We start from the raw sequence: 15,195 nt of genomic DNA on the forward strand, positions 1-15,195 counted from the left end.
CCCCTTAGGACGGCTTTTACAGTGTCCCACAGGTTTTGGGTTGTTGTGTTTTCATTTTCGTTCATTTCTATGCAAATTTTGATTTCTTTTTTGATTTCTTCTGTGATTTGTTGATTATTCAGCAGCGTGTTGTTCATCCTCCATATGTTGGAATTTTTAATAGTTTTTCTCCTGTAATTGAGATCTAATCTTACTGCATTGTGGTCAGAAAAGATGCTTGGAATGATTTCAATTTTTCTGAATTTACCAAGGCTAGATTTATGGCCCAGGATGTGATCTATCCTGGAGAAGGTTCCGTGTGTGCTTGAGAAGAAGGTGAAATTCATTGTTTTGGAATGAATTGTCCTATAGATATCAATTAGGTCTCACTGGTCTATTGTATCGTTTAAAATTTGTGTATCCTTGTTAATTTTCTGTTTAGTTGATCTATCCATAGGTGTGAGTGGGGTATTAAAGTCTCCCACTATTATTGTGTTATTGTTAATTTCTGCTTTCATACTTGTTAGTATGTGTCTTACATATTGTGGTGCTCCTATGTTGGGTGCATATATATTTATAATTGTTATATCTTCTTGGATTGATCCTTTGATCATTATGTAGTGACCTTCTTTGTCTCTTTTCACAGCCTTTGTTTTAAAGTCTATTTTATCTGATATGAGTATTGCTACTCCTGCTTTCTTTTGGTCTCTATTTGCATGGAAAATCTTTTTCCAGCCCTTCACTTTCAGTCTGTATGTGTCCCCTGTTTTGAGGTGGGTCTCTTGTAGACAACATATGTAGGGGTCTTGTTTTTGTATCCATTCAGCCAGTCTTTGTCTTTTGGTTGGGGCATTCAACCCATTTATGTTTAAGGTAATTATTGATAAGTATGATCTCATTGCCATTTACTTTATTGTTTTGGGTTTGAATTTATACACCCTTTTTGTGTTTCCTGTCTAGAGAATATCCTTTAGTATTTGTTGGAGAGCTGGTTTGGTGGTGCTGAATTCTCTCAGCTTTTGCTTGTCTGTAAAGCTTTTGATTTCTCCTGCATATTTGAATGAGATCCTTGCTGGGTACAATAATCTGGGCTGTAGGTTATTTTCTTTCATCACTTTAAGTATGTCTTGCCATTCCCTCCTGGCTTGGAGAGTTTCTATTGAAAGATCAGCTGTTATCCTTATGGGAATTCCCTTGTGTGTTGTTTGTTGTTTCTCCCTTGCTGCTTTTAATATTTGTTCTTTGTGTTTGATCTTTGTTAATTTGATTAATATGTGTCTTGGGGTGTTTCGCCTTGGGTTTATCCTGTTTGGGACTCTCTGGGTTTCTTGGACTTGGGTGATTATTTCCTTCCCCATTTTAGGGACGTTTTCAACTATTATCTCCTCAAGTATTTTCTCATGGTCTTTCCTTTTGTCTTCTTCTTCTGGGACCCCTATGATTCGAATGTTGTAGCGTTTAATATTGTCCTGGAGGTCTCTGAGATTGTCCTCATTTCTTTCAATTCGTTTTTCTTTTTTCTTCTCTGATTCATTTATTTCTACCATTGTATCTTCTAATTCACTAATCCTATCTTCTGCCTCTGTTATTCTACTATTTTTTGCCTCCAGAGTGTTTTTGATCTCATTTATTGCATTATTCATTATATATTGACTCTTTTTTATTTCTTCTAGGTCCTTGTTAAACCTTTCTTGCATCTTCTCAATCCTTGTCTCCAGGCTATTTATCTGTGATTCCATTTTGATTTCAAGATTTTGGATCAATTTCACTATCATTATTCAGAATTCTTTATCAGGTAGATTCCCTATCTCTTCCTCTTTTGTTTGGTTTGGTGGGCATTTATCCTGTTTCTTTACCTGCTGGGTATTCCTTTACCTGCTGGGTCTCTTCATCTCCTTTAAATTGCTGAGTTTGGGGTGTCCTTTCTGTATTCTGGCAGTATGTGGAGTTCTCTTTATTGTGGCATTTCCTCACTGTGTGTGGGTTTGTACAGGTGGCTTGTCAAGGTTTCTTGGTTAGGGAAGCTTGTGTCGGTGTTCTGGTGGGTGGAGCTGGATTTCTTCTCTCTCCTTTTGAAGACAATGGGTTGCTTTTCTGGGTGCCTGATGTCCTCTGCCAGCATTCAGAAGTTGTTTTGTGGAATTTACTCGGCGTTTAAATGTTCTTTTGATGAATTTGTGGGGGAGAAAGTGTTCTCCCCATCCTATTCCTCCGCCATCTTCAATGTCCTAGTCCCTTTATTGCTTTTACTTTGCTATTTTCCTTACAAATATCAGATTACAAAAAGTGTATTATCTTTTATATCTATTTTCTTCAATTGAGTGCTCCAATAAAGTTTTCACTGCCCTTGGCTCATATTTTACAACTGTAATTTAATTTATACTAATTATATTTAACTTAAAAATTTATATTTGAATATTTAACTTAAAATTATTTTGAAAATATATTTAATTTAAAAATAACTTGAGAGAATATTAATTTATTTCACAGATGAGGAAACAGAAACATGATTACCCAAAGACAAATAGAGATTTAAGATCCAAACCCAAGTCTGTCTGATTCTGTGTTTTTTATCCCATTGCTTTTTGGATAGCTACTCACTGGACTGGTTCACAGTCTTCTGAAATTTAATTTTCCAAAACTGACCTGGAAATTCGGTAACTTTCTCTATAAAAACTGTTCTTCCTTTCCTGTCTTTCTGTACTGAAAATAGCACCACTTCAAACCTGAATTCCAAAGCTAGGTACCTGTGATTTGTCTTTTATTTTTTCTGTGTCACCGTCCAACAAAAAGAACTCAGTATTTGAGTTGAATATTTGAGTTTGAAGAGGTTAAAAGCCATTAGAGTGGGTATATACATCACATTCTCACCTTTATCATGGCCAGCTGCTCTGGACTCTTATCTATTACTTATCTCTCTTGAGAGCCTTTCAAAATCATCCTTTTAAATGAGTTCCAACCCTGTTCCATCCAAACCACTTTCTCTATAAAAGCCAAAGTGTTCATTTTGCAAGTCAAATATGATCGTGTCACTTTGTGCATTGAAACTCTTCAATAGTTTCCTTCTTTAGATCATGAATAAGTATTGTCCTTAGGATCACTCCAGGGAGTGGAAGACTAATAAAAAGAGCAATCTTCCATGAAAATCAGAACCTTGCACTTAATTTACATTTATTCACACTTTATGTTTATTTTCATTTCATTTACACTTCCCGGACTCTTTGAGCAAGTAATTTCAAAAATGTTTTGTTTTTTTTCTTTTGGATTGTCATACTCAATATTCTGTTATTTTGCAAAACATTACACAAACTCATTGCAGGTAGAATGCATGTTGGGTGGATTTGGGTAGGAGTCATCCCTTCTCTTAAGAAAGTGTCCCAGGATAAAACCGACTGTTCTGAAATCTCAACTTATAAAGAAGCCATGTATACCTGTGGTGGATTCATTTTGATATTTGGCAAAACTAATACAATTATGTAAAGTTTAAAAATAAAATAAAATTAAAAAAAAAAAGAAGCCATGCTTTTAATCAATATGAACAAATTAAATTCCTTCGAAGTAAATAAGAAGTAAAGAGTAAAACTGACATTCTAAAATAAGATCCTTTGTATATGTGTGTATTGACTTTTTTTTTTTTTTCTTTTTGTCTGCAACACACTTTAGAGAGTTTAGAAGAGACACATGCAAGGACTGTTTTATTCAGAGCAGTCTCACAAACCATCATACTTATTTGCTTATTATTTATCAATCTACTCTTATATTATGAATTCCTTGAAGGCAGAAACTTAGACCTAGGCCTCTTCTTACACCCTGTCTTATAAAAATACCTGACGCACCATGTGTTCTCCATAAAGGTTTCATGCATACACAAAATTCATCAGGAACCCCTTCCTTCATGCCATTGTCTCTTGCTTTTCCTTTCTCCTCTATCCAGTTTAGATCCCATAGTGTATCATTTTAGTTATTGTTTGTTTATCCTAAATGCAATTTGTCCTAAAATCAACTGTCTCTCTTATACACTCAGTTGACAAAAGATATTCCAGAAAAACAAAGTTAGCCTTACATTTTGAAGAAGTTGGAAAAAATGATCCCACAGGGCACATTGATATTACCATTAATAAAGTAAGATAATATACCTCCATACTTGCTGACTTTCAGCTTCTCAGATGTATCAGATTTCTTCTTGTCTTTTCTACCTGTGTTTTCTCTTTATTCTTTGCTTAGAAATTCCTTTTCAGGCTTCATTTGAAAATCCTTCCTCAGCTATTCCTCCTTTAACTCTGTGTATTAGATTAGTATCTATTGTATACATTCTCATTGCACAAAGTCCTTTTTATTTCAGGACTTATCATGAGTTTAATAAGATGATTGCTAGTATACATAACTATGTCATTGAGGACCAGGTTAGTTTCCGCCTTTTTTCTATCACATTCCTATCACTTGCAAAGCTCCTAGTTCATTACAGGTATGCAATAAGTATTTGCTGAAGAAAATGATTTTTGCTTAATGAATGAAATCCCTATTTTGCATGATGGATTTATGGAGTCACAGAAAAAGACATTTTGTCCACAGTAAGGTACTAGCTGTTTTTCCACTTATTCATCAAAGCTGTTCTTTAATCTTTTCCAAGTTATTACCTTTCCATAGTTGTGGAAACTGAACATTTCCAGAACAGTTTACGTATTGTATTAGAGCACAAAGGAAGAGATGAATGGAACAAGGGATAAATTACAGATTTTGACCACTAGACAGTGAAAGTAGACTACCTCATTGAGCTGACGGGCAGTCGTATTGAAGGTCTTCCTATTGGAAGTCTATACCAATAAACTATACCTACACTGGCTATCTATGATCTTCAAACCTACACTTTGTGTTAGAGATCTGCACCACATTAACAAGGAATTACTAGCTTGCAATCTAAATAATGAGTTGAACACAAAGTGATGATTCTCAACTGATGGAAGATGGACAGAATTGCCAAGCAAGACTGAACACTGAAGTAAATGTCTAAAAAGACATTTCTTTTTAGAAATATCTTCCCACCTGGGAAAATGGCAGCCACAGTGAAAATTGTTTCCAGCATTTTATAGTCTAAGGCTAGAAGTAGATGCATTCCAATTTAACAGACATTTTTTGATTATCCGCTATGAAACAAGGGATTCAAAATAAAATGAAACATTCTCTGCACCAGAAGTTTTAGGAGGCATGGCAGAGTTTCTTTATCAAATTACTGATCAAGCTAAGTCAAGACCCCACTGAAACGCAGGTATTGTACCATCCTAGATTCCAGAATTACCAAGCCACCACTCGTAAAAGCAGAGGTGTCAGTTCCTAAGCTGGGAAAGTGTTAATTTGGCTGGATCCTGGCTCTTGCCCTAGATTGGCCTGGGGCCTTGGGACCTGAGACCCATACTTCCCTCTGGTTTAGAGGTCCTCTTCTAACTTGTCTCTAATCCCTGGAGAGGACAAGGGAAGTACTTTTGCACTCCAGTCCTCCAGATTTTGTTTGTCCTTCTCTATTGTAAGCATGATCCTATGTCTTTCTCCCTTGTTGTGTTGCCTATTCTCACTAACCCTGGGACTGCTTTTTTTTCCCCTCTGATCCATTTTTTGATTGCTGTGTTTCTACAGTCTTCGGTTCTTACCCTGACTTTGCAAAACAGTTCCAGAACCAGGACTTTCAATGTATCAACCAGTGGTAAACTTTATTGAGTTTCACTCAGCAGGGAATAAAGCTGGTGAGAAACGTAGGTGTTGAGAGGGAAGTGGGGAAAGAGTGGGCTCTAGGAAAAAGGAAAGGCCAAGATTAGAACTTTGAATAAGATTCTATTAATAGACATGATATTTATGGTAAGAGTATGACATGAAAAAGAATTATCTATTAGAAGCTTAATTCTGAGTCCCTCTCCTATTGCTTTCCCCAAAATGTTTCTAGATTTTTCTGAAAAGTAAAAATGTTAAGTGCTGCTGCTGCTAAGTCGCTTCAGTCGTGTCCAACTCTGTGCGACCCCATAGACGGCAGCCTACCAGGCTCCCTCGTCCCTGGGATTCTCCAGGCAAGAACACTGGAGTGGGTTGCCATTTCCTTCTCCAATGCATGAAAGTTAAAAGTGAAAGTGAAGTCGCTCAGTCGTGTCTGACTTTTAGCGACCCCATGGACTGCAGCCCACCAGGCTCCTCCGTCCATGGGATTTTCCAGGCAAAAGTACTGGAGTGGGTTGCCATTGCCTTCTCCTGTTAAGTGCTAAGGATATTTAAAAGAAATTTAAAGAGAATAAATGGTCATGATAGACTTAGGAATGGTTATAACCAACTGGGGCCCACCATTTGGAAATTAAAGTTTGATATGCTGCCTCAGGGGCTTCCCTGGTAGCTCAGCTGGTAAAGAATCTGCTTGCAATGCAGGAGACCCCAGTTCAATTCCTAAGTCAGGAAGATCCCTTGGAGAAGGGATAGGCTACCCACTCCAGTATTTTTGGGCTTCCGTGGTAGCTCAGATGGTAAAGAATCTGCCTGCAATGCAGAAGACCTGGGTTCGATCTCTGGGTTGGAAAGATCCCCTGGAGGAGGGCATGGCAACCCACTCCAGTGTTCTTGCTTGGAGAATCCCCATGGACAGAGGAGCCTGACAGGCAATAGTCCATGGGGTCACAAAGAGTTGGACATGATTGAGAGACTAGCACAGCATAGCACACCACCTGAGAGACTTAGGATATTTTGTGTAAACGTGGGTTTATATTTGTGAATGCGCTTTTGAATGTGTCCTGTTTTGTAGGATGATGGAGCAAGCACTAAGATATCCACCTGTCCTACACACCATGGAGGGGCACAAATAAATACATAATAGAGGTGAATGGTTACTTTCTGAAATGAGTCTTAAAACAGTCTTTCTGTAACCCATGGACCAACCATGAATATCTCCTTTCTCAAAAGCGACAGAAGGGAGATCTTCACAAAGGCACACAGCATAAAAAGAAAAATAATCATAAGGCATAGATTATAATATTTCATGATCAAGGTGGTATGGAAGGACCTATCCCATATTTAACTTAGTGCTGGAGGAAACAGCATGTGGAGATATAGGACATGCCATTGCAATATACCTAACCTTAGGAGAAGAAGAAGATGCTCAGCAATCAGTCGCAAACCAGTGAAATAAGGTGGGACTAGAATGCATGCTGAAGACAAGATTCTATTTAGGATTCTGTCATGAGAAGGACTGTAATCAAAGACAGAGACAGTACTGATTATTAAAAAGAATGCATCATAGTGGCTACAGGACAGTTTCAACAAAGTATGAAAATGTAAAGGCAGGGATCTTTCCATTGTTATCTACTTTGGAGGTAGGTGAGCAACATTCTACTAATTTTTCTCATCTAGCTCTGTCCTACCTTCCAGACCAGCTCAGTGGTTTGTAGTGTCTGGTTTTCCTAGGTCTGTTGGTGGGAGTCTTTACCTGGTTTAGAAGTATTTAATATGAGAAGCAACTTTTCATGCTTTTCTAGATCTTCCATTTTCAGAGTTGAAGTGTAGGAACTTGTTGTGTTTTGGTAGGTTGTGAGGGTACCAGATTGAGGGAGAAGAAGGTGATTGGTAGGGTAGGTACTTGAGTAAACTGTGTTCATGATGAAATCAAGGCAAGTGAAGACCAACAGGACCCCTCGGTCACTCATTTATTCAACAAATATTTATTGAATGCTCTACAGCAGACACTGATATAGAGGTAAAACAATTAAATTAGCAGACATGATATCTGTCCTCTTAAAGTTTAGCATTTATTAAAGGAGAAAGCTAAATAAAATGTGATAAATGTTCTGTTTGGGTAATATGAAGTGCCAGGAATACACCTGGGAATATGATCTAATTTGAGTATTGTTCAGGAAAGCTTGCTGTGTACCGTAGATGAGTAGAAGTTACCTAGAGAAGGAGAGTCTATTAAGCTGAGAAATGTCCAAGATCAGACTTAGGTGCAAAATAATTCAGACAAAAATATTCTCAGAAACTGAAAGTCATATTGAGGATGACATATTTGGTAGACCAAAGTTATCTTCCTTTTGACATGGGAGACACTTTATGGCCTTTGCCACTTGGAATCTGGTATTAGTTAATATATTACTTGTTTCAGACTGAAAAGAAATCACTGAGGGTCTTTAAAGTGGCATCGAGGAACTACATGATGACAGTTGTGTCAGTAAAGCCATGGGGCCTGATTAGGTAGAAAATCAAGAGCTGTATACAGATTCTTCAGTTATGAGGTATGCCAGTAAGAGATGTATAGATGTGGATACTAGTCACACAACCAATTAATGTGTGTCTTCAAGTTGATATCCATTTGCTTACCTTATTAGATAGAAAACAAATGGGAATATTTTGAATAATCTTTCCAATCACTCTGTAATGCCAGGAGACAAAGCAGAAGACAAGAGAACACAAGAAAAACTTTGCTTCAAGATTAAAGAGATGAAAGAACGGTGATGTTTCTTTACTACTCTTTCCTTCACTCCTCTATCAATTGACACATTTTACCAATCCTGTCTTCTGTTTCTGAAAGAAATGTATTAATCTCCTCTGTGACATTCGTTCAGGTCTCCATTGTCCACCTCACTGCCGCAATTATCACACTCTAGTGCTTTTTACACAATATGTTCTCTTTCCATCTGGGCACACATTAGGACTTAAAAGAATTTTACTGTTTCAAAGTTTATAAAATAGTTATAATGGTCTTCAAAAAAACCTAGATTTTCTGGCTTCCTATATGCTCAGAAATCAATTGTATCCTACATAAAATATCTAGTCTTTAAAAGTAATATCAAATGATACTGTTGATTAAATTTAGTCTGGGCATTATTTGGAGGGAGATAGAGCTCTGCCAACCTTTCTTTTTATTTCATGTAAATTGTTTATTCAGGTTTTATTATTATCCATGAATCACATTTGTTAATTTGTATTTTCCTGTGTATCATCGATTTTACTTTACTTGTCAAAACATTAGAATTAATTTTTAAAGTATCACTATTGTTAGAAAATATATATTTTTATCATTAGAGAGTATTTTTATCTTGATTCTATTCATGCTTACGTCTTTCTCATGCTTTTAGAGACTTAATTCAATTGATTACATTTACTGTATGTTTCTCTTTTTAAAATAATTAGTTTCCAATTTTTGACATAATATCAAGTTATGGAGCAAAAGATAATATTTATACTATTCATATTATAGTATTTCTCATTCACTTGAAAGTGAGTTTAAGACTAAAATTTTGAATATTAAAGAAGCATCTAATACTTTTTGAAGTTTTGCCATTTAGTGAGATTGTGCTATATCTACATTTTGTCTTCCTTCTTTATTTAATGTTTGTTGCTTACTTATTTACCTAAATGTATTTATTAAAAGCATTCTTATATGGATTTTAGATACATACCTTTTAAATAAAATTTAGAGGTTTAATTGTGACTTGATTTACATGTACTTTTTTGATTCAGGAGGAATTTTGTTATAGTTAGTGTGAGTTGTGAATCTAGCTACATTTTTTCTACAATAGACAATAAATAATTGTCAAACTATCTGTGGAATAATTCTGTATTTTCTCACTGATTTTTGACTCCTCCAATTGCATATAGTATTCAAGTTATGACTCATTTAGCATCTATATATTTTGCTCTTTGGGCATGTTTATTCTTGAGCCATCATTATGCTATGTAATTTATTTATGTTTATTTAATTCATTTTTATATTTATATACTTAATAAGTATATTGAAGTTAATCATGCCATTTTATCCTTAACTCATAAATAATATAGGACTCATTTATTATCATTTAATATGTTCCTAACATGCATTATATTAATTTTAAATATATTCTGAAATTATATTACCCTTTAAATACAAATCTTAAGTGGATTTTGTTATAATAAAATAACTGGAAGTAATTATTTCTTAATATTTTATTTTTATAAAAGCTCATTTTATAAAACAAATTACATACATATAAAGTTAAAAGTTCAAATTTCTTTCCTCACCTTACCTTTAATTTGAGAAATATTGCTTAAAATAGTTGATGTATATTCCTCCAGCCTTTTGAATGCAAATACCATGAACACCAAATCAACATTAACATAATAACATTATATTGCAATCTTTTTCCACATAAATATATTTTGGCATCTTTTAATTCCCATAAACATAGCTTTACCTTATTCTTTTCTTCAACTCTATATTCTTCCATTGTACAAAGAGATTGTAAATGTTAAAGTCATTTCCATATTAAAAGTTAAACTTGTGTCACCCTTTCAATTTTCATATTTTTATATTATAATTTCACTCAAATTTTAGATTAAATGTTACTACTATGAATATCTTCATGCCATTTTTTTAAATTTGTTTAACTGAATCTTTGGAAATATTCCTTAGTCGGAACTACTCTGGGGCAATGAATATGCACATTTTATGTTTTGAAACATATTGCCAAGTGAGTTTCTAAGAATGTTACACAGTAAACCCTTGTAAAATAGTTATAATAGTTCTTCTTTCCTCAGACCCTTAACAGAGTTGGACATCAATGATATAATCAGTATTTATGACTTTTCTAACCCTAGAGTATACCACATCCTTGTTTTATATCGAGTTTAACTATTTATGAGACAGAATATTCTACATATGTGTTAAAGATTAAAATTTATTTTTACATGACTTTGTTTATAATTATTGTCAATTTTCCCACTGAGTCAAAGGACTTTACTGTAGTCATTTCTAAAAATACCTTAAATAAACTTTTTTTTATGACAAGGTTTGTATTTTGTAAATCTCTTTGATATTTGGCTTTATAGAAGACAGATGGCTTCTCATATCAGCGTCTAATTTTCATCTCTCATAATACATTATTGTTATACATATCTCTACTACTTTTTTTGAAGATTCTTTTCCCATATAGGCCATTACAGAATATTAAGTAGAGGTCTCTGTGCTACATAAATATATATATTAACAGAATTTTGTATTTTTCATTTGAATTGATCTTTAATTATGCTATTTTTTGTTATGTGATTTACTGCCGCCTGTGTAATTTTACTTTTCTGTGCATTGGTCTCTCCTGTAACTGAATTTTTTTTTTTAACTGAATCTATCTTTAATGAAATGGATCCTACCTAGATTTGAGCACAGATGATATTGACACTGCTCCTGACTGCCAGCCTAAGCATTTTTATCTGGAATTACAATCTTTCCACTTCCTTTTACTCACTGGTTAGGAGAGACCCTGCATCACATCTGCCTTTAATTTTTCAAGGAATATTAAGTATGTTTGAGTTAGCCTATGCAGAAGTCTTGGTGGGAAATGATGGTATAAGACAGAGCAGTCAATACATGGGTAGTAAAAAGTGGATGTAATATAGAGATACTTAGGGAATCAATGCCTGCAATGTGGTAATTGAAAGATGAATAGGGTGACTGATATGAGGGAGCTATGACTAAGATAATTTCAAGGCTTTTAGATATAGACATTGATGGTATTACACGATTAGTTGCTGAGTTGAAAAACATTATAGGAGAAACAGATCTGGGGCAACGAGAAGAGAAATGTGGTAGTTTGGAACATACTGAGTTGGGTGCACTTGTGAGGTTTTTTAAGTGAAGATGGCAGGCATAGGATAACTAGTTGCAAAAAGTATAAGCTAACTAGTTCCAAGACTGAGGAGAAGAATATTTTCAAAATTATAAACTCAACAGTCTTCAACATAGGAGTCACAGTTAAAGTTATGGTGTTTGGAGATATTACCCATGTGGAGTTTGTCAACCTAGGAAGCAACAGACATGGACAGAGCACTGAGAAATACCAACATTCAAGAACAGGTAGAAAAGGGTGGCTCATTCCCTGGTGGCTCAATGGTAAAGAATCCACTTGCCAGTGCAGGAGATTTGGGAAGATTTAACATGCTGCAGAGCAGCTAAGCCCGTGTGCCAGAACTACTGGAGCCAGTGCACCTTAGAGCCCATGCTCCGCGGGAAGAGAAGCCATCGCAATGAGAAGCTGATGCACATCACTCACCACACAAAAAGCCCATGCAGAAATGAAGACCCAGCACAGCCATCAATAAATATTAGTACATAAATAAAATAATGTATTAAAAAAGAACAAGTAGAAAAACAAATGAATACTGAAGTTGGAGTAAAAAATTTCTGTGTCATGTCACAAAATAAGACAGCTTGGAAGAAAGGCTCAACTGTTTGATGAAGTTTCATAAGACTGAGTAATTTTACAGATTAGATAGGGTCAAGAAGATCATTGCATAGTGCTGCCAGGAGACTGGGTTCCCTCTGTTGGGGTAGTTTTCCAGGATTAAAAAGCGGGTTCTATTCTTTCAGCAAGACAAATCTGACATAGTAAGTTACTGGAGAATGTCTGATCTTCAAAACTTTTCCAACCTGGGCATATCTGAAGTGGCAGATTAAACGACCTCAATCTTAGATTTTGTAGAAGAATTTTCTTTCTCTTCTCTTTATGTTTGTAAGGTGTAGAGAAGAATAAAGAAGAGACTGCATGGTCTGCTTTGGTTTCATATATTAAGCCTATCTTTTCAGCCCCTTGTGACCCTTGGGCTTTACACTGAACTTTTTTCCAAATCCCTCACCAATGATGTTTCTTTGCCTAATATTATTTTTGCACATATTTTCTTATAAAATTTCCTGAGTTGCTGGTAGCCAGGCAGGACTTGCTTTAGAGTTACATGACTTGTATCTCTGGGAAAAATTATTTAGCTACCACTTCTATTATGACTTAAAATTGTGACTAAAAACTTTGCAAATATTTATGAGTAAAGAGAAGATAAGGATAGTTTATCACTTTCTAGAACTGAAAGTGAGCAGATGATACAGGAGAAGGCTCAGAGATGCATGTCTGAAGAAAATGTTAACAATCAGTCATGACCTTTTCATTTTCAGTCTGTGAGACACAACCTATCCAAGATCATGATGACCATGTTCAACTTGACCAGCTTCATGAATCCAGGTTCATTCATCCTGCTGGGAATCCCAGGACTGGAGCACTTCCACATCTGGATCAGGATTCCCTTCTTTATCATTTACCTTGTGGCTCTCGCAGGCAATAGTGTCCTTCTCTATCTTATTTCCATGGAGTGCAGCCTTCATGAGCCCATGTTCTTTTTCCTCTCCATGCTGGCGGCTACAGTTCTCATCCTGTCTAACACATGTGTACCCAAAACATTCAGCATGTTCTGGCTGGGTCCTTAGGAAATCACCTTTCCTGGATGTCTTACTCAGATGTTTTTTCTCCACTATAGCTTTGCCATGGATTCTGCCACCCTGCTGGCCATGGCATTTGATCACTATATTGCTATTTGCTTCCCCCTAAGATATAACACTATTCTCACCCGTCAGGTTATTACTAAGATTGTAATGGGTATTGTCAGCAGGAGCTTCTGTATCATCTTCCCATGCATGTTCCTAGTAAAGCGACTGCCTTTCTGCCAAACACTCATCATTCCACACACATACTGTGAGCACATAGGCATTGCCCGGCTCGCCTGTGCAGACATCTCCATCAACATCTGGTATGGTTTTGCTGTGCCTGTAATGACTGTTATATCAGACCTGATCCTCACTGGCATCTCCTACACTCTCATTCTTCATGCTGTCTTTAACCTCCCATCCCATGATGCCCGCCAGAAAGCCCTCAACACATGTGGCTCCCATGTTTGTGTCAGCTTATATTCTACATACCAGCCATATTCTCCGTCCTCACTCACCATTGTGGTCACAATATTCCTCACTCCTTCCACATATTGATTGCCAACCTCTATGTCGCCATTCCTCCTGCACTCAATCCAGTCATCTATGGAGTGAAAACCAAGCAGATTCAGGAGAAGATAATCCTACTTTTCTTCCTTAAAGGGACCCAATGACATGAGACTGAGAGTTTGGGAAAGAAAAAAGGTAACCATGTCAATTTTGGAACACATTTCATTTTTTTCAAAACTAGAATACAATTACAACTTAAATTTTTATGAAATCCTAGAATTCCACTGTGAGTTGGAAGTGGAACTCCAACTTCACATCATTGTAAGAAGCAATGAGACAAGATAAGGAAGTAGATGTCAAGAAGGGAGATAAAATTTGAAGAAAATGTGTATCTTAAAAGGTAGATCAACAAAATGTTTCTATACCATTATGAAGTAGATTTCAGAGTCTTATGGCATAAGAGGAGGATCATGTATAATTTGGATAGACTATTAGTGTTATAAATAGGTTACAAGAGACAAGCAAAGGTCTACCAATTTGGAATATCTTTGTAGGACACTTTCCAGTTGAGAGTTATAAAAGCTAACAAGTGATTACCTTCTTTTAAGAATCATTCAGGAAAATTATTAATCTAAACATGATTCTCAAACATTGGTTGGTGCCACAATCACCTAGGGAACTTGGCAAAAGTGTAGAGGCCCAGGCTGGACTGTAATTCACTGGGTTTTGGGGTTCTTTAACATTTCTTTGTACAATTCTGATACCTAAGAAATCTTGGACCCTTTCAGATCAAAAGTCTTGGTCCTTTGAAAATCTGTAGACTTGATTCTTGTAGTAACTTCCTGGGCCTGGAAGTAGCATAGTTCTTTATGTTCAGTATAGCTACTTCTTTACTTTTTTCCTCATATTATTTATTATTTCCTCATATTATTCACAACTTGAAATTTCACGTCTTAAAAATATACTATCCTTTCTGCCTGTGGAGGCCACCGAGAAAGCATCGTTGAAGTCTTCCCCGCCTCCACTGCCATCATGTCTACATCAGAGTCTCCCAAAGACCCCGAACAGCTGCGGAAGCTCTTCATCAGAGGATTGAGCTTTGAAACTACGGATGAGGGTCTGAGGAGCCATTTTGAGCAATGGGGAATGCTCACAGACTGTGTGGTAATGAGGGATCCAAACACCAAGCGCTCCAGAGGCTTCGGGTTTCTCACATACGCCACGGTGGAGGAGGTAGATGCGGCCATGAATGCAAGGCCACACAAGGTGGACGGAAGAGTTGTGGAACCAAAGAGGGCCGTCTCAAGAGAAGATTCTCAAAGACCTGGTGCCCACTTAACTGTGAAAAAGATTTTTGTTGGTGGCATTAAAGAAGACACTGAAGAACATCACCTGAGAGATTATTTTGAACAGTACGGGAAAATTGAAGTAATTGAAATCATGACTGACCGAGGCAGTGGCAA

General features: G+C 36.2%; 1 protein-coding gene and 1 pseudogene across 1 annotated transcript; both read left to right on the forward strand.

Moving 5' to 3' along the window:
* Positions 1 to 12,952: 12,952 nt before the first annotated feature.
* Positions 12,953 to 13,896, forward strand: LOC104990624 (annotated as a pseudogene).
* Positions 13,897 to 14,727: 831 nt separating this feature from the next.
* LOC104990629 (putative heterogeneous nuclear ribonucleoprotein A1-like 3) lies at positions 14,728 to 15,191 on the forward strand (the record flags this gene model as incomplete). The annotated part of the gene is made up of 1 exon (XM_010842812.1): positions 14,728 to 15,191. A coding segment is annotated over exon 1 (427 nt), but the record flags the coding sequence as incomplete, so codon positions are not given.
* Between the last annotated feature and the right edge of the window lie 4 nt (positions 15,192 to 15,195).

This window comes from Bison bison, unplaced genomic scaffold (assembly GCF_000754665.1).
Source record: "Bison bison bison isolate TAMUID 2011002044 unplaced genomic scaffold, Bison_UMD1.0 scf7180017847317, whole genome shotgun sequence".
NCBI classification, from domain to species: Eukaryota; Metazoa; Chordata; class Mammalia; order Artiodactyla; family Bovidae; genus Bison; species Bison bison.